Here is a 25872-nt window from a genome sequence, read left to right as displayed (position 1 = left end):
ATAATTAAAATGTAATATTGTGGAATATTTTTCTATTTAATGTTATTTAATGTGGTAACCGTTTTTGCCACCACATAAGTAATGCCTGTATCCCTTAGTTTCTTCACTTGTAAGTAGAAGTCTTAGACACCATAATCTCTGACAGCCCTTCCAAGTTCTGAAGTTACATGATTTGATTTCTTTTTTTTTTTTTTTTGAGACGGAGTCTTGCTCTGTCGCCCAGGCTGGATTGCAGTGGCCGGATCTCAGCTCACTGCAAGCTCCGCCTCCCGGGTTCACGCTATTCTCCTGCCTCAGCCTCCAGAGTATCTGGGACTACAGGCGCCCGCCACCTCGCCCGGCTAGTTTTTTTGTATTTTTTAGTAGAGACGGGGTTTCACCGTGTTAGCCAGGATGGTCTCGATCTCCTGACCTCGTGATCCGCCCGTCTCGGCCTCCCAAAGTGCTGGGATTACAGGCTTGAGCCACCGCACGCGGCCGATTTGATTTCTTAAAAGGTGAGTGTTGAGATATTTTTTAAATTGAAAAGCAGAGTCTATTGCTTTCTTTATGAGTACAGATCTAGTTGGCAAAATCAAGTAAAAGAGAATATTCATGTACATTGTCATTCCACCTGTTCTTTGGGTTTCTTCACCATCCTCAGAACATGCAGGTAGCATTTCATAGTGTGACTAGCGCAGACCTTGTGTTGTTTTTTATACCAAACACACATCTTAAGGAATTATTTTCCCTTTTGCAAAGAAGTCTTTACATAAGCAGAATATGTTTGCAAAAAAATTAAAATCTTACAAATTTTAAAAAGGAATTCTTGAAATACTTTTAAGTAACAAGTTTTCTATCATAGATTCATCTTTCATTCAATAAGAAGAAAGCTCTTCCATCTCTGTTATTAGGATGCTCGTAGCAAATGTGAGGTATGTGACAAGTGATGACAGATAGTCTCTAATTCTGGCATAAATATGTGAGAAAATATTAACTTTTCTTTCTCAGTACTTTTTTTTTTTTTTGAGGCAGTGTCTCGCTCTGTCACCCAGGCTAGAGTGCAGTGGCGTGGTCTCAGCTCGCTGCAACCTCAGCCTCCCAGGTTCAAGCAATTCACCTGCCTCAACCTCCCAAGTAGCTAGGACTATAGGCACATGCCACCACACCCAGCAAATTTTTTGTATTTTTAGTAGAGATAGGGTTTCACCATGTTGGCCAGGCTGGTCTTGAACTCCTGACCTCATGATTCGCCCACCTCGGCCTCCCAAAGTGCTGGGATTACAGGCATGAGCCACCGCGCTCAGCCTTTCAGTGCTCTTTTAGAAATAGATACCAGTTCTCTTTAGGGCCCTGACTCTCCCCCACCTCCCTGTATATGGATAGGGGATGAGCCTTTTATATGTATGCACATACATATAGAGATGTGTATATTTCTCACTTATATATTGAAGCCTAACAGGGTACTTTCAACAGAGTATCTGCAAAACTAAATTATGAGTCTCTTTCTAGTTATATTGTTTAATTTTAATGGGTTTTTTTTGTGGGGGTGGGGTTTGGGTTTTTTTGGAAACAGAGTGTCACTCTGTCACCAGGCTGGAGTGCAGTGGCATGATCTCAGCTCACTGCAACCTCCGCCTCCTGGGTTCACACCATTCTCCTACCTCAGCTTCCCGAGTAGCTGGGACTACAGGCACACATCACCACGCCCAGCTAATTTTTGTATTTTTAGTAGAGATGGGGTTTCACCATGTTGGCCAGGATGGTCTCAATCTCTAGACCTCGTGATCTGCCCACCTTGGCCTCCCAAAGTGCTAAGATTACAGGCATGAGCCACCACGCCCGGCCAAACTTTAATAGTATTGAAACCAATCCCAGTGTTAAATTTATGGAGTAATATTGACCTATATACAACCACACTGACCTTGGTCAATTACTTAACTCTTTCTGAACCTCAGTTCCTCATCAGTAAAATGGAGATAATAATACCTATTTTTTAGGGTAGCATGTGTTATGAGAACTAATCTTTATAATGTTTTTGTTACAGAAACAGAAAACACTTCATTAATGGTGATGTAATACAGATGATGATAGTTTCAGCTGAGCCTGGACCTGAATATATGAAGGATCCTTATTTGGGATAGAGGTCATTTGCTGGGGGAGAAGGGATTGGGAGTATAGGAGGTTATCTCATGCCAGTCGGTGCTAAATCAGTGACAGTACTGAAATTAAAAATAGATTAAGGTACGCCTGAAAGGTAGTTTCTCTGCATTTCTCTCAGCCTCCATAGGTAGCAGACATCTTTTAGCCTTCCAACATGGTTCCTTACCAACTTGAGTTATTTTCAATTTGGCTTGACAGCTACAACTTTTCTTTTATTCTAGAGTCATCACCAGTGTTATCGCCGAGGAAGCCTTCTCATCCGGTCATGGATTTTTTCAGTTCACATCTTTTAGCTGACTCTTCCTCACCAGCAACAAATTCTAGTCATACAGATGCCCATGAAATACTTGTGGGCGATTTTCTTGTTTCTGATGAAAATCTTCAGAAGATGGAAAATGTACTTGATATTTGGAGTTCAGGTCTTAAGGTACAGCAGTTGTTCAGTTACGATGGTTTAGTATGTAATATAATAGTTTTACTCTCGTTTATACTGTTTTGTTTTGTTTTTTTGAGTTAAACTTTTTAAAAATCTTTTATTTCCTGAGATCAGTTTAGTGTCTTAAGTCTTGCTTCTCAATCTTTAATGTATTTATGAATCATAGGGGGAGCCTGTTAAGCTGCAGCTTCATATGCAGTAGACTCTTTTTTGGTTTTTTTTGACTTTTTTTTTTTTTTTTGACTCTTGTTTGTTTGTTTGTTTGATTTTACTTTAAGTTATGGGATACATGTGCTGAACATGCAGGTTTGTTACATAGTTATACATGTGCCATGGTGGTTTGTGCCATGGTTTGCTACAATGGAGTATTGTACCTATCAACCAGCCATCTAGGTTTTAAGCCCCGCATGCATTAGGTATTTGTCCTAATGCTCTCCCTCCCCTTGCCCCCCATCCCCTGACAGGCCCCGATGTGTGATGTTCCCCTCCCTGTGTCCATGTGTTCTCATTTCTGTGAAGCTCCCAGGTGATGCTACTGCTTCAGCAACTGTACTTTGAGTTGCCAGGTTTTAAGTGGTTGCTGGAACGGTTCTACATGCTCCACAGAATTTCGCAGATACTTTGAATGGTCAGCCTGTGTGTAACTGAGACATACTGAGCCTTTACCATCTCATAGTTATGACTAATGGAAATGTCTCCTTTTATGTGATACAAAAGATCCAATTTTAGCAATGGATATTCATTTTATAGCCATTCCTATAGCAACCATGATGTAGAAGTGATACATCTATAAAAGTTGATTTTTATTTTGATACTACTGACCTTAAGTAAAAGAAAGTATTGCAGAAGTGGCAAGTGGGTTTTTTGTTTGCTTTTTGTTTTTTGGTTTTTTTTTTTTTTTTTTTTTTTTTTTTGCTATTATTAAAAAACTGGAGAAAATGACAGTTTTTCTGAAACATATAATTTGAGGAAACTAAGTTGCATATTCACATATATAGAGAAATTATGGCCATATGAGTTCTGTGGCATTTATATTTTTCCCTCATTTGGAACCTTAAATTCTAGAAATAATTCGTCAGCGTAGTTTTACCATTTTCCCCCTGGAACGGGTTTCATACTTTATAATAGTGTAAGTCAGTTGGAGTATTGTACCACCAACCATTTAAATTGTGTTTAGTTAATATGTTGTCCAGTTTTTTTAATAACAAATTATTATTTGGTCTTTTTATTTATGCCAGTCAGTAGGGTGGCAGAACTTAGCAGTCCATTATACAGATAATAATCTGTGATAAATGGCTTGGGAAAAAAAGTATCCATGGTTTCCTCCATCACCCATTTCTAAATAACTTCTGAGTCAATATGGCTTAGCCTATGCCATTGTTCTGGGTTTCCCTTTATTCCTGATCCATCTTCATATGGACATTTAATCCTTGAATAAACAAAGGAACATAGTGAATGAGGCCTGAAATTTTTTTGAAATGACAACAAGATTTCATACAAAATTACTTAAAATAGGAAAAAATTAGCTTCCCTAGTATGATGACTGTGAACTGCACAGACCTGTAACTGTTAAACTGACATGTTTTTCATTAGTGTGTTCCAATTGTTTTAATGGCTTTTGTGTTGATTGCTTGTTCTGTTTTTTTTTAATGTTTCTTAATTTCAGTGTAGTTTTAAGAAGTGGCATTAATGAACAAACTACTTAATTGTCACTATATCAATTTTTCAGACAAACATCATATCTGAGCTAAGTAAATGGAGACTTAATTTTATTGACTGGCACCGAATGGAAATGAGAAAAGAGAAAGAAAAACATGCAGCACATTTAAAACAACTGTGTAATCAGATCAATGACTTGAAGGAGCTGCAAAAAACCTTTGAAATCTCCATTGGGAGGAAAGATGAGGTCTTCTTTTTTATATTTTTTTAAATTGAGATTCAGTAAATGTCTTGCTAAATAATATATTCTAAGAAATGATTACTTCATACAAGATAGTTTCTATCAGAAACTGACAGAAAAATTCGTGGCCATCTGATTTATTCTTCCTGTTAAACATATCAGCGTAATGTCATTTTACCCTCACCATTGACTTCAGTGTCCTTGATGTTCTTGATGTTTTAAGAGTGTTTGCTTTGTAAACCATATTAAAACAGCACCTTGTAGCCCATAAATATATGAAACTATTATGATTTGTCAATTAAAATTTTTTTTTAAAAGAGTATGTGGTAAATGTAAGTACACTAGTTTTTTTCTTTCTAATCCTTTCTTCATAACTAACCTTAAGAGAACGTGAAGGAATCAGCATTTTCTACATTTTAAACCATCCTTTCAGGGGTCATTTTAAGCATCTCAAATTCTTTTTTACTCTCTCTCTTTTTGAAACGGGGTCTTACTATGTTGCCCAGACTGGAGAACAGTGGCTATTCATAGGCATAATGGTAGCTCACTGCAACCTCAAACTCCTGGGCTCAAGTGATCCTCCTGCCTCAGCCCCTGCCAGGGACTGCAGGTGCATACCACCAAGCCTGGGTTTAAGCATCTCAAATTCTATCAGTGATGGGTGTGTTTTCATTAATGAAGTCTTTCTTCGTTTTATTGATAAACACAGAGAACATCTTTTATTTCACTTTCCTTTAGCTTCTTAAGAATTTGAGGGTAATTCAAGTCTGTGCTAATTTTTTGCCTCCTGACACAGTACCTGGAACAAAGCAGATGGGCAACAAATCTGTGCCCTGCTATAAATGGATGTCCGGATGGGCATCCACTTATGGATAGGAGAGTGGTGGTGTTCAGAAGAGGGGGACTTGGGCAGACACCTCAGCTGCTCGCCTGCAGAAGCAGCACTTAAGTGTTTTCATGAATTAAAGACTATAATTTTTTTAAACATATCTTGATTTTGTATAAAATTGAACGTTTTGTAGAGTTTGTTTTTTTTGAAACAATGGATTTTAATGTCAGTCATTTTCTTTGTTATACTCAAAATTCTGTTCTATGGTTTTGAAATATTTTAAGTTTAATTTTTTTTATTTTGAAGTATCACAAAGAATATAGATATCATATGTTCAGTTTATGAGAATGAGTAAAGTGGATAGACGTGTTCTACCATTCATCTTAACACATAGAATATTTCCAGTATCTTAGAATGTATGCCCTTTTCCTCTTTGGAAATTATTTAAAGAACAGGTATAAATATCTCTTGGTAAATGTGCCCAATTTACAAAATCTCTTTCTAATGTGACTGTTTTTAGAAATTTATTTCAGTTATTCAGTTCTTTTATAAGAGAGAATATTATCTTAGGATTTTAAAGCCTTGTGAATTTTTTTTTAAGAACAAGAGTAATATCACTGAAGAAGTACATCTTCATATAACATATTAATAACATATAACATGTTATATATAACATGTTATTAATAGTTACATGTATAACATGTTATTAATAGTTATATATATAACATATAACTAATAAGCAAATAATATAACTATTATTTGCTTTTATGGGTTTGTTTAATCCAGAAAATCATTGGACAGTTTTTGAGGAACTTCTATATCCAAGGTAGTAGTAGGGACCAGAAAAATATTTAAATATCTAAATATTCTGGCCCCTGCCCTCAAATCTAGCAAATGAAGACATGGTGTATATAGAAGAACTTTCAAATGTATAATTGTTTACCTGAATTGAATGTCAGTGGCTAATTTGCATATACATAAACTCTTTATTGGTGATTACTCTATACACATAATGAAGATTTCTTTCTTTTGTTCCTGTTCATTAGTTGATATCTAGTATATTCATGTGAGAAAGTTTTATTGTCTTTTTAAAGATAATAATAAGGTTAACTGAATGAATATAGTAGTGATCCATACCTATCCTCTCTAGCATTTTTTGATGTATGAGAAAATCACTTTACCAACTGCTGTTATTGTAATATCACAATAATTGGGTTAATTGCTGTTTTCACAGGTGATTTCTAGCTTGTCTCATGCCATAGGCAAGCAAAAGGAAAAGATAGAGTTGATGAGAACATTCTTCCACTGGCGAATAGGCCATGTCAGAGCCAGACAGGACGTAAGTGTCAAAGCAGAAGACAGCTGATGGATGTTAGACTTCTGAATTCAGAAGCACTCAGGATCACTTATTATAGTTGTTTTCTAATAAGTCAAAATGAATTTGTGATTTAACATTCCTCTTATTTCAAAGGAATTTGATTTTGATGTAGTTTGGAAAAAATACATTTTAGGTCTTATAGACATATAATATATATTACAATAGATACATCATTTCCTGCTTCATAGTGGGTTAATAAGGATTGTTCCTAAATTGTAAATGCCCTAGTAATAGAACCCCTCAGATGAGGTTTTTGGAGAAAAAAATTACCTTTAATATATCAAATGCTTCCTATATTGTTTCTACTTTTAAAATGCCTGAATACAACTTATTCATAAAGAGGCTTTACTATATTTATACGTTAAATCACAATATAAATGTTTGTTATATAGACTTGCGGTAGAGTGAGAGTCAGAGAAAGCCATACCTGTATAGCTTTTTTAAAGTTATCCTTAGCTTGTAATATATCGTTTTGACTTGAACATCTTTTAAGTAAGAGCTGAGTTGGTATATCAGTAAATAGTGAACTGAAAGAGAATAATAAATTGTTGTATCACAAGTGGAAAAGTATGAGAGTATATCCCCCAAGAAGATAGAGTTTAGAGACACATGAGTATAGAAGATGAATATATAATATATATATATATGTTTTCCGTGTATATTCATGTGAGCTATGGAGTAATCTCTGTGTATTTAGTTTCCAAGAGATTAGTGTTTTAGGAAAAAGCTAGTATAGGTTGAGTATCCTTTATCCAAAATCTTTGACGCCAGGAGAATGTTGGATTTTAGGTTATGTTTCATATGACACCTTATACACAAAATTCATTTATGTTTCATATTTTTTCACCTTCTACATATAGTTTAAGGTAATTGTATACAATATTTTTAATAATTTTATGCATGAAACAAAGTTTGTGTTAAGTACTTCCATGTGGAATTTTTCACTTGTTGTGTCCTGCTGGCACTCAGAAAGTTTGATTTTTGGATTAGGGATGCTGAACCTACTTTATCCTGGAATAAGATTTCTCCTTTAAGTATATACTTTCTGGTTTTTTCCTTTTTTTTTTTTTTAAATCCCAATAGATTAAATCTACATTAAGTAAGCTGGTTAAAATGAATATTTATACTCTATTTTGAAACTTATCAAGTAAAATAATGAGAATGCATACTTATTTTTAAATGTTAGCCAGAATAGTTGAGGCTACTGTTACTTTTTGGATAGTTTTTCAAACTTAAGAAATTGAGAATTGGAACTACTTCTTCAAAAGAATTTAAATTCATTGATGAAAGAAAAATAGCATATGTTCTTATTTGGATTAGCACCATATATGATGGCAAGGTTTATACATTAATCTTGCTTGTGGTGGCCATCAAACTGAAGAGAAAGCAGTGTCATCTGAAGCCAGAGCCACCACCTTTTCCTTCCTTCTAGCCACTCTGTTATTCTCCTGGTCCTGCTAAATTCGTAAGTAAGATGGCAAATGGTAATTTGCTCATTTTCTTTCATTTGATTGTATTCTTTTTCTCTAACTTGATTAGTTGCGCAAAGCAATGATGTAATGGATAGAACCGAGTCTCTGGAGTCAGGCAAGTCTGGCTTTACTCATCCTCTTTGTGTGACCTCCATAGGTTACTTAACCTCTCTAAACCTGTTCTCCTATGTGCAAGATGAGAATAGTATGATTACACAGGATTAAATAATGTATGTACACTTACCACCATGTTATGTTTATTAATACTACCAATATATTAGCCCACTGTTTTTGAAGTTATATTTTACTTTTATTTAGGTTTATGAAGGTAAACTAGCTGACCAGTACTACCAGAGAACTTTACTGAAGAAAGTCTGGAAAGGCTGGCGTTCCATAGTCCAAAAGCAGTGGAAAGATGTGATGGAAAGAGCTTGTCAAGCAAGAGCTGAAGAAGTTTGTGTCCAGATCTCCAATGATTATGAAGCCAAAGTTGCTATGGTAAGTATCTTTTTTCCTGCTTTTCACTTTCTTCTAATACAGTAAAAAGGTAGGCAGACTATTAATTAATAGACTTCTTCTTTTGATCTTTAATCAAGAATGAAGACAAAAAAATGAAAATGTTTATTCTTGTGTTAATTTAATGTTTTTTGTATATTCTTACATGGTTGATGTAAGTAGTTGTATAGAAATTGAAATTATTGGTTGGGCACAGTGGCTCATGCCTATAGCCCCGACACTTTGGGAGGCTGAGGCGGGTGGATCACCTGAGTCAGGAGTTTGAGACCAGCCTGGTCAACATGGTGAAACCCCATCTCTACTAAAAAAAAAGAAAAATTAGCTGGCTGTAGTGATGCATGCCTATAATCCCAGCTACTCCAGAGGCTGAGGAAGGGGAATCGCTTGAACCTGGGAGGCAGAAGTTGCAGTGAGCCGAGGTCATGCCATTGTACTCCAGCCTGGGCATTGAGAGCAAAAATCCGTCTCAAAGAAGAATAACAAGAAATTGAAATTATTTTTTCCCATTGACTTTTAATAATAAAATTAACATTGTTTTCATGGGAAAACATTTGGAATTCAAATGAAATAAAAACCATTCTAAAGAATGCAATAGGCCTCGTATTAAAATGAAAAAATGGCTCATCATTACAGCATTAAATTCTTAAGATTAAAAATAAATCCATAATACAGATACTTTTCTGCAATTCAATATGACCTGCAAAAAATGCAGTCCCTTGAGGTTTGACCTATGGGAAAGTATGTTGTATGTAGGGTCACTCTGCACTTCAAATACTGAAGGTAACATTTATTTTATAAAAATTCTGTTAATATTGCAGGCATGTAGTTTTTTGTGTGTTTTTTGTTTGTTTGTTTTTTGTTTTTTTTCCTGAAAGGGCTATCTGTGGCTCTTAATGTATTTTGTTTAACATCCTACATAAGTTTTACAGTAAAAAATGGCATATCTTTTTGTAAAATGAAAATACATCAGCAATCTTTAATGGGACTGGATAAAATTCCCCTTGTTTGAGCCTTGATTTTAAGGTTAGGAATGAAAGCAATTTGTTGATGGAGATAATAGAGGTAATATGTACCTTTTAAAATAAATTGCACATAGCAGAAGAGGTAAGTGGCAAACTTTTTAATATTTCACATGAGAATAATTTCAGAGTATATATCTATTTTTTTTGACAATGTTCTTCCTAGTATCTGAAATTGTTTTGTTTTTTAAACATTCTTATTTTAGTTATCTGGAGCTTTGGAAAATGCAAAAGCTGAAATTCAAAGAATGCAACATGAAAAAGAGCACTTTGAAGATTCCATGAAAAAAGCTTTCATGAGGGGTGTATGTGCATTAAATCTTGAAGCCATGACTATATTTCAAAACAGAAATGATACAGGTTAGTATTTCATTGAAGATTCTCTGCCTTCTTTCAAAAAAGGATTTGAGATTTTGGTGACTGTGATATGGTCTACGGTATTAATAATCTGCAGTAGGTATGTTTCATCGAGGTGCAGCTATTCTTAATTCAGTGGTGTCATATCCAGCCTTAAATCTGCCATGAAAATGAGCTCAGTCATGTTTACTTATAGTAGCTTAGATCTGATCAAGTAAACTGTCACTCCTAAGTATTTAAGCTAAATGTTTAATATTTTAATGTATAACATTTTAAATCTCTTTTAACTAAGAATTTTAATGCCCTTTTAAGTACAAAATTTATAATTTTGTCTTTTCTTAAGTAGCCAAGTGTCTTGGACTATTATGGTAAGTGTTATCTAGTCATGGTTTCTCATTTTAAAAATTCCTAATCTTCCAGTTTAAGAAAGGCCTCAACTAAGCTCATTGCAGGAAATGTAAATATAGGCCTATCTAGGGAAGTAATTTGGTTTTTTTTTAATCCGCATATTGTTTGACATAGGAGTGGTTTGTGTAGTAGATTTGTCAGCATGGCATAGAAAAGCCTATAACTGGACTCCTTTGCCACCAATTTACTCAGGGGCCTATTTTCCTCATTGGGCCTTAGATTTCTTCTCTGAGCAAAGGAGATAACATAAACCTTCCTTATCTGCTTTCTAGGGGCTTCTTGTGGGATGCAGTAAAACATCTGAAAGTACTTTAAAAGACAAAATGCACTTTAATGTGTAAGGTGATAGTCATGATATAATATTATAGTTCTAATTCAAGTCAACCTCTCAAGATTTTGTAAATCATTAACATGATTTTAATCCAATGAATAACTTCTCTGTGCTTGTGATGCCCTTATTTTAAAACATCAACAAACATTTATTATTTAAAGCATGCATATTGTGGATAGGAGTAAGTTTAGGCAAATTGCTTTCTGTCTGAAGTGGTTGTGGTTTGTGGTCCGTATTTAATTTAGAAACTAAGACTCATGGAATCTCAAGGCTGAATAGTTTATCTTGGTAATATCTAGGTGAGTACTTGATTTTTCCAGTAAATGGCCTTTTATTTGAGTATCAATGTTGAAAACAAACTCACCACCTTCAGTGATAGAATAGTCTGTTTCAGTTCTAAGTATTTGCAAGTTGTATGTCGCAAATTGAGAAATTTAATTGTTTACTTGGGAGAAATACGGGTTTCACAAGTAAAGTGACAAATTCCTATTAGAACTTCTTACATTAAATTACAAGAAACCTGTTTCTTGTAACCTACTTAAAAAGATTTTGAATTGATTTAGGAGCGTTTCCCACCTTAATAAATTTACCATCTTAAAATTTAAATTGAAATACAGCTGTGTCTCCTAAAGGCCAATGTCCATAAGAGGATTTGAAGAAAATATCTTCTGCTAATTACACAACATGATTTGTTTTGCTCCTGTTATTTTTAAAACAATGGATGAGAAAGATGACAAGAATAGTAAAACATGCATTAGCAATAATATTGGTAGAGCTACCAAAGGCAAAAAAGTTCAGTATAATTCAGTGGATCTGCTTTGTGATATTTAGGTTTTATGACATTTTAATGACACCTTTTTTTTTTTAATTATCATAAGAAAAAAATTACTTCTGGCCCTCTTCTATTAAAACAATTGTTTTTTATAGGCCGGGTGTGGTGGCTGACACCTGTAATCCCAGACTTTGGGAGGCCAAGGCGGGTGGATCACAAGGTCAGGAGATCGAGACCATCCTGTCTAACACGGTGAAACCCCGTCTCTACTAAAAATACAAAAAATTAGCCGGACGTGGTGGTGGGTGCCTGTAGTTCCAGCTACTCGGGAGGCTGAGGCAGGAGAATGGCGTGAACCCAGGAGGCAGGGTTACAGTGAGCCAAGATCACGCCACTGCACTCCAGCCTGGGTGACAGAGCAAGACTCCATCTCAAAAGAAAAAAGCTTTTTATAATGCAGTTTTTAATAATGCAGAGTTCCTAATACACCTGTCTTGTTAGAGCAAAATAAATATTTGGTTTTTTATTTGTACGTATTCTTTGCTGTCTGTAATTTGCAGGGCCTCTCATGTTGTGCAGTATCTTAAATCTTCCAAATTAGAGGTTTTTATGAAGAAGTTAGAACATGACAAGAAGTCCTTAAAATTATATCTGCCAATTTTAAAAGCAATTTTAGGCACAGTAAAAAAAATACTTGACAACTGAAAAATTTATTCCAGCTAAAATGAGATTAATTAGTAAACTTAAGAGTTGTCTGATAAACAGGAACTGCATAAATCAGCCTGTATTAGCAAGAGCTGGTCACCTGCCTCTCTTCTCTGACCTTCACACTCTTTCTACATCTCGTAATGTTTCTACGTCTCATAATGTTTGCCACCATCTAAAGGTGGACACTCAGAATCTCTACCAAAACATGTTAAAACTCAGTGTGTGTTTTGTTTTCAAATTAGCAGTGTTTTATATTGAATTAGTCCCTTTCATCAGAGGAGTTCAAATGATCTAGGTAGGCACTATAATCATTGTTAAACTTCTTAAATAAGGTAACTAATACTCTACAAATTTTCTATACAGGTAGTCTAAGGAAAGGACTTATGCAGAGGACCAAATTTCTGGATGGAAAGAGAACTGCGTAGAAACCATTTAAACATAGGACTTACATAATGCCCTCTGTTCAGATGTTCTGAAACAGCTCATTGACTGAATTTCTAAACCCTTACCACACTGTTTGGTACCACACAGATACAGTCTTGAGCAGAAACTAACCAAATTATAATACTGGAGATAAAACATCTAACATTGGAAGAAACCCTTTGTACTAGCCTCTGGAATTTGACATTATTGGCTCCTTAGATCAAGATTAAGGTTCAGTTTTGAGGGAAGGTTACTGATTGGGGTGTTACTACAAATCAGTTAGGTGCACAAATATGCTCTTGATTTATGATTTATATAATGTATCTGCAAGAACCCATTTCTTTTACAATGTAAAAAGTGAAGATTTTAGTTTTATTGATTTATTTTTGTTTTCTGACAACTCAAGGACAAAAATAAATTCTTGGGATAGATGCAATACATGAAAATTAGGGAGTATAGTGATATCAGAAAGTGATTCTAAAGATGGATTCCAGGTCATTTCGGCCATTTGTCAGGATATTTATATGAACTAATACAAAGGAACCTAGATCTCTGGGCTCACTGTGATCATATTTTTGTGAGAGTTGTGATGGCAATATACTCTACTTATTTAAGGTCCCAGCTGAGTACATAATTTATTTTCATCTTTTATATAAGAGCAAATGATCCATTCGCTTTCGCATGTGGAAGGAAGTAGTCTGAAGTTTTTAGTGGTTAATGCTGACAAACTGTATTAACTGAGCATTGTATCTAATATACTATATTATATATACATCTAAATTTTTGTTAGGACCAAACTTTAGCCAGTATGTGTTTTCCTTGTTTGGAAGATAATAGTAGTCCTAACCTGGAAGAATTTGAATGGAATTAATTTGTGACTTACAGGGGTAGACTCCACGAATAATAAAAAGGAAGAGTATGGTCCTGGTGTTCAAGGAAAAGAACATTCTGCTCATTTGGATCCTTCAGCTCCTCCGATGCCCTTACCGGTTGCATCACCACTGCTGCCATCCCCACCAGCTGCAGTCGGAGGAGCCAGCGCGACTGCCGTTCCCTCTGCTGCTTCGATGACTTCTACCAGGGCTGCTTCTGCATCTTCTGCTCATGTTCCTGTTTCTGTTCTTGGTGCAGGATCTGCAGCTACTGCTGCATCAGAAGAAATGGTTAGTACAGTTCATAGGGGTCCCACCTTATGAAAAGGGTAGCCGGATGTGGTGGCTCACGCCTGTAATCCCAGCACTTTGGGAGGCCGAGGAGGGCGGATCACAAGGTCAGGAGATCGAGACCATCCTGGCTAACACAGTGAAACCCCATCTCTACTAAAAATACAAACAATTAGCCGGGTGCGGTGGCGGGTGCCTGTAGTCCCAGCTACTCGGGAGGCTGAGGCAGGAGAATGGCGTGAACCCTGTAGGCAGAGCTTGTGGCGGGCCGAGATCACACCACTGCTCTCCAGCCTGGGCAACACAGCAAGAATCCTTCTCAAAAAAAAAAAAACTTGTTTGTAAATGTAGTATTTTGAACTCATAAAATATTTTCCTATGGAGGAAAAAAAAATCTGTGTGGTATTTAGGCAAAGTCACTGAAAATATTTAATATACAAAGTGACTAGAACATTAAATTGTAATGAAAATACCTGAAAGTGCTGTCATAGTAGTGATAATTAAGACAAAGAACTTTTTTATATTTTTCAAAAATTATGTAGGAAAAGTAGGTTTAATTTGAGAAAGAGTTGATGACAGATTTTACGTTTGAAGAACACTAGTGAGTGTTTTCAAAGGTATGGGAGGTTAATGTATGTTTAATTTTATATTTTCTATTCAGCGAACAGCTTTCCTTTTTTCTAAATGCAGATATATCACTAACACTGCTCTGTAGTAACTCCATCTTGATCGAGTTTTAATTTTTAATTTGGAATTAGAATGGAGATAGGAATAGTTTTTCCTAGAATCAGTCAGCTACTATTAGAGAAGTGCCAAGAGGATAGTGTTAAATGGGGATGGAAGATGTGTGTGAGAACTTGCCTGAAGTGAAAGTGATCAAGCTGTTAATATGGTAAGAGGCCGGGCATGTTGGCTCACACTTGTAATCCCAGTACTTTGAGAGGCTAAGGTGAAAGGTTTGCTTGAGGCCAGAAGTTTGAGACCAGACTGGGCAATATAGCAAGACCTCATTTTTCAAAAAGGTAGAAAATTAGGCATGGTGCTGTGCGCTTGTACTCCCAGCTACTCAGGAGGCTGAGGCAGGAGGATCGCTTGAGCCCGAGAGTTCAAGGTTACTATGAGTTATGACTGCACCACTGCACTCCAGCCTGGGCAACGAGCGAGACCCTGTCTCTAAAAAAATTTTTTTTAGCTGGAGTTTCAGATGAAGCACATCGTGGCTCTAACTCCTTAGCCTCCTGTTGTTAAACTTGTATTCTACAAACCATGTTTCTCAAGTAAGGGCAGAGTACAGATGCAAGCCAAGCTTATCAGACTCACGTGTGCAGAGCTAGCAGAGATCAGTTATTTATGTACATATGTATGTATTTTTAAAAAACCAGGCACGGTGGCTCACACCTGTAATCCCAACACTTTGGGAGGCCGAGGAGGGTGGATCACGAGGTCAGGAGTTCAAGACCAGCCTTCCCAAGATAATGAAATCCTGTCTCTACTAAAAATACAAAAAATTAGACAGGCATGGTGGTGGGCGCCTATAATCCCAGCTACTTGGGCGGCTGAGGCATAGAATTGCTTGAGCCAGGGAGGCAGAGGTTGCAGTGAGCCAAGATCATGCCACTGCACTCCAGCCTGGGCGACAGAGCGAGACTGTCTCAAGAAACAAAACAAAACACTGTTAACTTCTCTCCCGCTGTGGTGTGGATCTGGCATAAAGGCACGTATAGTTTTACAAGGCTCCTGAGATGATTCTGATTTGCTTGTCTTCCTCTTCTCCCCAACTCCTAACCACTTACATAAGAGGCAAGAAGAGGGAGAGTAAGTTTTAGGTCTTCAAGTTCCCTTGGCTGGCCATTAGAAGGAGCCATTGCTCTGGACGGCTGTCTGTAGCTAAAGGAGGTGTTGAGACAGACAAGTGGTCACCTTTAGTATTCTACCAGATTTGAATTTTTACCTTTCGAGAGCTACCAACTTTGGCAGAGAATACATTGAGACCAGTTATTTACCAAATATTGACACAAAGAGGTTGAAGAATAGCACATGGCTAAGAGAAATTTGTGTGGGGGAGCTTTGACTTAGAAATAAGACACTGGCCGAGCGTAGTGGCTCACGCCTGTAATCCCAGCACCCTGGGAGGCCGAGGTATGTGGATCATGAGGTCAGGAGATCGAGGCCATCCTGGCCAACATGGTGAAACCCTGTTGCTACAAAAATACAAAAAAATTAGCCGGGCTTGGTAGCCTGTGCCTGTAATCGGGAGGCTGAGGTGGAAGAATCACTTGAACCCTGGAGGCAGAGGTTGCAGTGAGCCAATATCGTGCCATTGCACTCCAGCCTGGGTGATGGAGCAAGACTCAGTCTCAAAAAAAAAAAAAATAAAACACTAAAATTCAAATCTGACATATTTTTCGGCTGTGTTTGTTTTCCATGATTACACATTTTGAAGTGTGATCCTGCACAGATGACCTCATTTAAACACTCATTCACTGTGTTTATGTTCTGGTTTCTCATTCATCTTGCATATGCAGTTAACACATGCAGAGCTAGATTTTTCAAAATTCTCTTCCTAAAATGTGACTTCATGGGTACATGTGCATTTATATGTAAACCTGAATATGTATAGGAAGAACTGAATGAATGAGTTTGCTTAGCACCCTTTTTATTGCTAACTTTTTGAATAATCTGGTCATCAGAGATAGTGTTGAAGTCGTTGAAGCCTGAAAACCATAATATTCTGTAGACAGCCCTTCCCCATCTGCCCCACCCCACTATATCCACTTCTTCAAACACAGGTACACACTCCATTTCAGTCATATAAGTAAGTGGCCTTTAGGGCCAGGGAGAAAAAGAGAATCACAATTAAATCTCTCCCTAAGTATAATCTTAGTTTTCTTCCTTCCTTATGTAATTAAAATACTCAGATTCACCTCAAATATGTGTTTTTGTTTTTAAAAGAAACTTAGTAACAAAAGTAGGAATAAATCCAGTAAGTAGTTGACTAACTTACTGTGAAACCGTCATTGTTGGGAATAGGAAAAGAAGAGAGAGATCTGCAATCCTGGCTTGGTTATCTTTCTTTTCATTTTAACCACAGAGGCTTCCTATGAACATTCAAAATTTGTTTCAATTTTTCTTGATATTTCCAGTAGCTAAAAGGAGCTAGGTGTAGAAAGTACAGAGAAATTGGCAAATAACTGGAGAAAGGAAGATTACGACGCTAATAAAGTAATATCTTCATATTTAAAATGATTTTCTTTAATGCACACATCCTCTGTATGTTAAAGACAATATCAGAATTTCATGGTGGAAACCATTTTTCAAAAAAGGCTAGACAGTTATACAAGCAAGCATATTGCAGTTCATAAAGTTGAACAGTAGATGGCATTTTATTCTTTTTCTAACTCCAATTGGAATAATTGAGGGGAAATATTTTTCATTGAATTTTAAAGCTATTTGGTAAAGACCTTTAGTAAAGTTTCTCTTCTAACTTTCCTCTTCATTCGAATAGAAAGTGAAAGGGTGTCGGCCGGGCGCGGTGGCTCAAGCCTGTAATCCCAGCGCTTTGGGAGGCCGAGACCGGCGGATCACGAGGTCAGGAGATCGAGACCATCCTGGCTAACACGGTGAAACCCCGTCTCTACTAAAAATACAAAAAAAAACTAGCCGGGCGAGGTGGCGGGCGCCTGTAGTCCCAGCTACTCGGGAGGCTGAGGCAGGAGAATGGCGTAAACCTGGGAGGCGGAGCTTGCAGTGAGCTGAGATCCGGCCACTGCACTCCAGTCCGGGCGACAGAGCGAGACTCCGCCTCAAAAAAAAAAAAGAAAGTGAAAGGGTGTCATTAGGGAGTTAGTACTGCTTTCTCCATTTTATCAATGAAGAAATTGAGACTTAGAAAGGATGCAGCTTCCTTAGGGACACAGTTAGTAACTGAGTTGGAATTCAGACTTTGACAATCTGATTTAGACCTCTTACTCTTAAGCAATAATCTATACTGTCTCTCTGTCACATATTAAGGTGTAAATACTGTTTTTAATGTTTTTTTTTTTTTTTGTGAGACAGAGCCTCACTCTGTCGCCCCGGCTGGAGTGCAGTGGCGTGATCTAGGCTCACTGCAAGCTCCGCCTCCTGGGTTCCCGCCATTCTCCTGGCTCAGCCTCCGGAGTAGCTGGGACTACAGGCAGCCGCCACCACGCCCGGCTAATTGTTTGTATTTTTAGTAGAGATGGGGTTTCACCATGTTAGCCGGGATAGTCTCGATCTCCTGACCTCGTGATCCGCCCGCCTCAGCCTCCCAAAGTGCTGGGATTACAGACTTGAGCCACTGCGCCCGGCCTGTCATTTTCTTTTTTTCTTACTCCTTTCAATTTTGTTGCTTATGTTGATGTGGCTTAAAATGCTAGAATTTTTATTTTTATAGCATTTTTTAAAGTCGGCTGATAATGAACTCCAAAATGCTTGGTACCAGTAAGTGGTCATTTAATTTGCAGAGAATGATACATACCTAATACATTATTGTATCTTAAAGCATAAATATGTATTAATTTGCTAGTTTTTAATGTGGAGCCAAATTGAATGTGGGGTCAAAGATTGTAATTTTCATCTTTTTTTTAATATAAACTGCACCCAATATATTTTCTGTGATCTCCAGTTACAGTTTCTGTAAAGCGTGAACCTAACAAAACTTTCCGAACAATCTGATTATAGAATCCTTCTAGGTTTTTCTTTCCTCCCCGATTTAGTAGCAACTTTTTTCTAATAATTTATCTTTATGCATTATTTCTAAAATGTTCTTATACATTTTCAAAAGTTTTTTATCAATTTATACAATTTTTAATACCTTAAATAAACATTAACAAGTACAGATGGCAAACCATCTGAAAACAAGGAGTAGACAGTAAACATGCATTTAAGACAACTTCTGTTTAATTCAAATGAGTGCATAGGGATTTCTTTTAGAAGTCATTTTATTTATAGGAGTATATATTTTCACATTATTGGAGGCATTCTAAAGCAATTCTGAGCTGAGTTGAATGAAACTTGTCATCTATGAGCAATTTTTCCACTACTCTAATTTTCTGTAGTCCCGATTTCTCTAGTTTTTCATTCACACCTGAAGCTCCGGGAGAGAATCACGGCTACTGAGAGGACACCCCTCAAATGTGATTGGGCAGGAGGAAAGTTACAAACTCAATTGTACTTCATTTTCCACATTTTGGCAAAAAATATTCCTGCCAGCAATTAGTTTTGTATTTTAAAATAGCATTTAAGCATCTTTAGGAGTTTGTAAAAAATTTTTTGTCCCTTATTGTAATAAGTAATAAGATAAAGTTCCCCTCAGGCCAGAAGCATGAATTTAGTCCACAAAAACATATTTGTAAATATTTTTAAATCTGAGATTTAGTTTATCAAATTCCTAAGATCCATAGAAGTTTATGATTTAAAAAGCCAAATCATTTTTACAAGGACTATAGTGAGAAACAGTCTTCTAAATCCCTCTCCCTAACTCTGTCAGCTATTTCTTCTGTTTCTGTGTTTTCCTAAATAACGTGTTTATATCATTATTTCTACATTTATTAATTTCAAACATCTGTTAACTTATTACAGATAAAAAGGACTTGGCCTCCTTATGCCACCTTATTCCTTCTCTCTCTCTTCACTTTCCTCATCCTCCCTGTATGTAAATATTTAGTTATAGATATTCCAATTTCAGATTAAATCATTTATGATGACTAATATAGCTAAGCCATGAATGTATACTATGACTACATTTCCTTTCTGGTATAATGTTTTGTTTTAGAATTAATTGCTTCATTTTTATCTTCGGTTTTCTCTCCAACTATAGTGAATTATTTCCAAACTCTCCAGGGATTACGGAACCCTACTGAATGCTGTTTTCCGTAGGGTCTTCCAAAAACATCAATACTCCGTCATTTTAATTATCCCAGAGACATCTCTCCTGAAGCCCACTCTCTTTCCATTTCAATGTATAGCTGTGACTATGTGTAGCTAGATGCAGAATCTAGCTACACACAGAATATGGAGAATCACAGATGAACTATAATAATCGGGAAAAGATTGATACTTAATAAATGCCTTTGGAAAAACTGTTTAGAGAAAAAATGAATTTAGATTAATACTTCACACTGAAATTTCGAATGTTTTAATAAGTTAAGCCAAAATAAGTAAATGTTATGAGAGTATAACTACCTCAGCTGTCCAAAGCTGATTTTGGTTTCATCATGGAAGCAAGAGGAAATTAATGACAGGATTAACCACAACTTAAAAAAATGGATATGCATTCAAAATTAAGACAAATAAATGAAATGAGGAAATTGTTTACACTTTTAGATAAGTATCTATAATTATTAAATGAGTTTACTATTCATCAGGAACTATTTTTAAAAATTTAAATATTAATATCCTTTCCATTCTTAGCAAATAAGATGGATAGTTGACAAAATGGAATACAAATATGAAACATTAATAAGGAACCACAAATTGAATAGATTTCACCTCAGACTGAAACGAGCAGGTGTGTAATTGATTGACAGTGCAAAAATAGTCCACTTATGTGTTATTCCTGCTGTAAATATTTTTCTGGAGTATCATCCAGCAGTAAGCAACAAAAGCTATAAAAGCTGATAATACTTTTTGATATGATCGTTCCATTGTTTGCAATATATTATACAGAAGTAACTCAAAAGAGGATTTTGCTTTTGCAAAATGTGCTAAATGTAATAGAAAAAGAAAGACAAAGTAGTTTGTTGGTATAAAAACCATCTCATTAAGAACTATAGCAGGTCTCTGTATTACCTCATGAAAATAAGTATATTGATAAAATGAGAAGGAAAAAAGGCAGAACACAGAAGCATATGTGTAATGATAATACTAATTATGCTTAAGGATCAAAAAGTCCATAAAACAGATTAATGATTGCCGGGGCTTAAGGATGGTTGGGGAAGGAACGGAGAGATGGGTATGACTGTCAAGGGTGGCCCGAGGGAGATCTTCGTGGTGATGAGTATTCTGTATCTTGATTGAGTGATAGTTAATGAGAACTTAGATGATGAAATGACAGAGATCTATATACAGGCATTATGTCATGTTGAGCTTCCTGGTTTTGACTTTGTTATATTCTGATTATGTCAGATGTAACCATAGCAGGAAACTGGGTGAAGAGCACACAGTACTTTTCAATATGATCCCTGTGTCTTCCTGTAAATCTATCATTATTTCAGAATAAAAAGTTGGTGTTTTAAGTTTCTAAAATCTTATAAAATTGTTGGCATACTCAGGTTAAAGGGATATTTTGGGGTGTTCGGTTTTATGCTTTGCATTTTGTCTTGTGATTTTGTTTGTTTTTTTCCATGTTAAAGTTGGTTGAGCGTACAATTATTTTAAGTGCCTGTGTATTTTCTTCGTAATTTGTGGAATCAAATTAATAGAAATTTTGCTGTGGATTTTCTGCCACCTCGTTACTTCTTTTATTTTTTTTTTCTTCTTAGTATGTCCCAAGAGTTGTAACCTCTGCACAACAGAAAGCAGGAAGAACTATTACAGCCCGGATCACAGGAAGATGTGATTTTGCTTCAAAAAATAGAATTAGCAGCGGTTTAGCTATAATGGGAGTGTCTCCTCCCATGAGCTCAGTTGTTGTGGAAAAACATCATCCAGTCACAGTGGTGAGTCCACATTTGATGACCTTTTGTCAAAAAGTCTTTTTCCTGAGAGTTCACAGACTAGTAAACACTTACATAACATGTTGAGAAGATAAAAATTTATGATGACTGGTACTTGTTCTGCCTTTTCCTGATACAGTTTTTTTGTTTGTTTGTTTGTTTTTATACTTGTATTTCTCAAACCTGCTATAAATCTACCTTTCTGCTATTGGGAAATTAATTTCAGAAACATCGTTTCTTCCAAACTGTAAAAATTATAAAATACTAAAAATAATCCAGTGTGTTTGTGGTCAAAAGAGTAAAATATGTAAAGGATTTATTATCACTTTAAAAAGAGACAAAAATTGTTCACTCACTGGTTCAAACAATTCTCCTGCCTCAGCCTCCCGAGTGGGTGGGATTACAGGTGCCCACCACCACAGCCAGCTAATTTCAGGGATTGATTTTAAAAGAGAATGCCCACTCTTTCCTTGCCTAACGCAGCCATGGCTCGTGGTCCCAAGAAGCATCTGAAGTGGGTAGCAGCTCCAAAGCATTGGATGCTGGATAAATTGAGTGGTGTGTTTGCTCCTCATCCATCCACCAGTCCCCACAAGTTGAGAGAGTGTCTCCCCCTCATCATTTTCCTAAGGAACAGACTTAAGTATGCCCTGACAGGAGATGAATTAAAAAAGATTTGCATGCAGTGGTTCATTAAGATCGATGGCAAGGTCCAAACTGATATAACCTACCCTGCTGGATTCATGGATGTGAATCAGCATTGACAAGACGGGAGAGAATTTCCATCTGATCTGACACCAAGAGTCGCTTTACTATACATCGTATTACACCTGAAGAGGCCAAATACAAGTTATGCAGAGTGAGAAAGATCTTTGTGGGCACAGAAGGAATCCCTCATCTGGTGACTCATGATACCTGCACCATCTGCTACCCCGATCAAGGTGAATCATACCATTCAGATTGATTTGGAGGCTGGCAAGATTACTGATTTCGTGAAGTTCGACACTGGTAACCTGTGTATGGTGACTGGAGGTGCTAACCTGGGAAGAATTGGTGTGATCACCAACAGAGAGAGGCACCCTGGATCTTTTGACATGGTTCACATGAAAGATGCCAATGGCAACAGCTTTGCCACTCAACTTTCCAACATTTTTGTTATTGGCAAGGGCAACAAACCATGTATTTCTCTTCCCCGAGGAAAGGGTATACGCCTCACCATTGCTGAAGAGAGAGACAAAAGACTGGCGGCCAAACAGAGCAGTGGGTGAAATGGGTCCCTGGGTGACATGTCAGACCTTTGTAAGTAATTAAAAATATTGTGGCAGGAAAAAAAAAGAGAGAGAGAGAATGTCCTCTATGAATTCTCAGCATTGGACAACATTCCCGTGTACTTACTAAGTATTAGCAAAAACAAAAGTACACGGAATGATTTTAAATCCTTTTTTCCTGAGTACTAGCTGGTCACTAGATGATTAAATGAAGACAAGCTGGATTGATTTGAACTGATCTTCAGGTGAAGTGGGACCTTAGCGAGGTGGAATGCTAGAGATAGAAGCACCAAGTCCAGATAGACACATGGAGATGACGGAGGATTTATTTTAGGATTATCTTAGGTTTCATGTTTCATAAGTTGGACAGACTCTGAAAGTTCATAGAAGACTTTTCTATATATTTTTGAATATGGAAGACAAGTTACCAAAAATGAGAAGAAATGAATGCATTTCTGTTTTTTCAGATGTAGAAAATGTATAGAGATGGTGAGAGACTGTCCATTTGTGAGGTAAAGAAGGCGTAAAGAGAGCACATACGTGTTTATTTTTTATTAGACAACCTTTTGTTTTGTAATAGTAAGAATTTATATTTTACAGAAGACAAATCAAAGAACTAAACATTTAGAACCCTTGTTTTTGATACTTATCTCCCATGCTGCCCTCCCTTTATTCAGTATGTACATTTCTTCCCCACTAACTGCATATGAATCAGATAGCCATCAGCTTCCTGGATTATGTGACAGACACAGTGGCAGTCATCTGTACTGTATTTGTTTTTATCCTGGGAGTCAAGATCTAAATCTACCAGAAATGTTTTTTACTAAAAAACCAAGGATGCGATTTGTGACACCGTAGCCTCTTCTGCTGGATAATTGCATGCTTCTAGGGCCACTTCATTCTCTGTCATATTTTATGTATCGTAATTTCAGTGGCTTCTTTATTTCTACAGTTCCTCTTGCCCATCCTCCCCAAAGAGAAAGCCTTTTCAGTAGGCTCAGATTAGGTGACTGGCAACTAAAATTTCCTATCTGTTGCAAGAGTACTCTCTTATTTATAATGGTTATCCAGTTATTTATGTACAAAGAAACATTTTTATAAGATACTTTAAGAAAAGAGGTTATTTTTCTTTTTCTTTAAAAAGGAGTTCTGTTCTTTTTAAAACAGAATCTGACAGGATCTTTTGTTTTTAAGAGGTTTCATTCTTTTTTTTAAGCAAAAACTACAGCTTAGAGTTTTTTAAATACATAGTGAATGTTTTGACCAAATATATATAGTTTTACTTAAAGTATTTTAACGATGAGTTTTCTAAGTGGAAGATCCTAATAGAAATTGGCATGTCCTAGTCAGTGGCATGGACTAATAACTTACCTTGATAACAAATCCCACTGCTGGCTACTAAGAAGCTTTATTGGGTTTAATAGGGAAAAGCCTTATACTGATACATATTGTTCATATGTTTACATGTAATGTGTACTTGTGTACATAGTGTGTACTTACATGTATTACATGCGTATTATATGTGTGGACTGAGTCTCGTGTGTCCTGACTTTAATGATTCAGTGCTCATGTCTGAGGTGTTCCTTTGAGCTCCGAGATGATGTGCATAAAACTTTTAGTCTGCTCCTAGGTGAACCAGGTTAAATATGAGGGCTCTGGTTTAAAGCAAGGACCAGACTGCATCCTGAGGGCTTCCCTCTGCCCCGGGATTGGTTTCCACAGTCAAGTAGAGTGAAGGAAGTTGGATCGAATGAGGGGAGGGCTCAGGGCTGACCCCTCTTCCAATTACCACAGTTTCTGTCTGTATACAAAGCCTCTGTACACATTACAAGATTCCAATTGGCCCTGTTGGAGGAATGGCTCCCATGGCTTTCTTAATGATCTTTGTGGATATAGCTCTGATACTACATTGTGGGTGCTGAACATGTCAGTCAGACTGGGTAGGGGTTCCTTACAGAGAAGGGCCTCGTCTAATTTAACAGCTGCTTCACTCCCTCATTGCTTCTCTCCACTGGATCTTAACAGATGTTTGTTGGGTTAAATTATAGATGATAGATGATGAAATGATGCATAGTATACATAATCTTGTAGTATTATTAAAGCAGATTTTTGTCTTTTCAGCAAACCATTCCTCAAGCAACTGCAGCAAAATATCCCCGGACCATTCATCCTGAAAGTAGTACCTCAGCTTCCAGATCACTTGGAACCAGATCAGCTCACACCCCATCTCTCACAAGCGTTCATTCCATAAAAGTGGTTGACTAAAGTGAATATGTCCATAGTGGGGTCTTTTAATCCCTCTGGTCTTACCAAAGGTTAGAAGTCTTTTGTTTTTAACTTTTCCATATTGTTAGAACATCATGGATACATCACGTTCATCTGTTCAAAATTAACAAGAGACTTTTTCAAACTCTACCATGCTTTGTAACTATATGTAGAAATTATTTTAATGTTATTTTTTATTTAAGCAATTAAGTAAAACTTTTTTAAATTAAAAAAGAAACTGGACTTTATTTTTTTAATATGTTTAGCCTGTTGCTGATTACATCATCAAAGTATATAAATTTATTTTCACTATTTATAAAACACTAAATTATTTCCAATATTACACAGCTATAATTCACTCAAAGTGTTGAGAGGGAACCTTACTAAAAACAAAGTATCAGAACTAGTAGAAACTAGGATATTATTATTTTTATTTTAAAAAGTTAAAGACCAAGTGTAATAATGATTTTTTTTTTTTTTTTTTTTTGAGACAGAGTCTCGCTGTGTCGCCCAGGTTGGAGTGCAGTGGTGTGACCTCGGCTCACTGCCTCCTCTTCCCCATGTTCAAGCAATTCTCCTGCCCCAGCCTCCCGAGTATCTGGGATTCCAAGTGCCAGTCACCACGCCTGGCTAATTTTTGTATCTTTTTTAGTAGAGACGAGGTTTCATCATGTTGGCCAGGCTGGTCCCGAATTCCTGACCTCAAGTGATCTTCCCACCTTAGCCTCCCAAAGTGCTGGGATTACAGGCGTGAGCCACCACTCCCGGCCCCAAGTTTTTTGTGGCTTTAGCGTGTTAGTCTTCATTTT

The 25872-nt window shown here is 36.6% G+C and overlaps 1 protein-coding gene and 1 pseudogene across 4 annotated transcripts in view; both read left to right on the top strand.

Moving 5' to 3' along the window:
* The window catches only part of POC5 (POC5 centriolar protein), a 38609-nt gene extending 13308 nt beyond the window's left edge, over positions 1 to 25301 (top strand). For all 3 annotated transcript variants that reach the window (XM_033179901.1, XM_033179904.1, XM_033179902.1), the window contains 8 exons: positions 2364 to 2569; positions 4308 to 4484; positions 6542 to 6646; positions 8476 to 8655; positions 9899 to 10052; positions 13577 to 13854; positions 21357 to 21533; positions 24920 to 25301. In XM_033179901.1, the coding sequence (XP_033035792.1) occupies positions 2364 to 2569; positions 4308 to 4484; positions 6542 to 6646; positions 8476 to 8655; positions 9899 to 10052; positions 13577 to 13854; positions 21357 to 21533; positions 24920 to 25063 (1421 nt within the window). In that variant the 3' untranslated portion in view covers positions 25064 to 25301. The remainder of the gene's footprint in view (positions 1 to 2363; positions 2570 to 4307; positions 4485 to 6541; positions 6647 to 8475; positions 8656 to 9898; positions 10053 to 13576; positions 13855 to 21356; positions 21534 to 24919) is intronic.
* On the top strand, positions 21541 to 22865 carry LOC117065278 (annotated as a pseudogene). The gene has a single exon (XR_004429871.1). The product of XR_004429871.1 is annotated as a 40S ribosomal protein S4, X isoform-like (transcript).
* Positions 25302 to 25872: the final 571 nt, after the last annotated feature.

Source organism: Trachypithecus francoisi, unplaced genomic scaffold, assembly GCF_009764315.1.
Source record: "Trachypithecus francoisi isolate TF-2019V2 unplaced genomic scaffold, Tfra_2.0 Lachesis_group2, whole genome shotgun sequence".
Taxonomy (NCBI): Eukaryota; Metazoa; Chordata; class Mammalia; order Primates; family Cercopithecidae; genus Trachypithecus; species Trachypithecus francoisi.
Note: the sequence above shows the minus strand (reverse complement) of the source record. Positions and strands in the feature narration are given on the sequence as shown.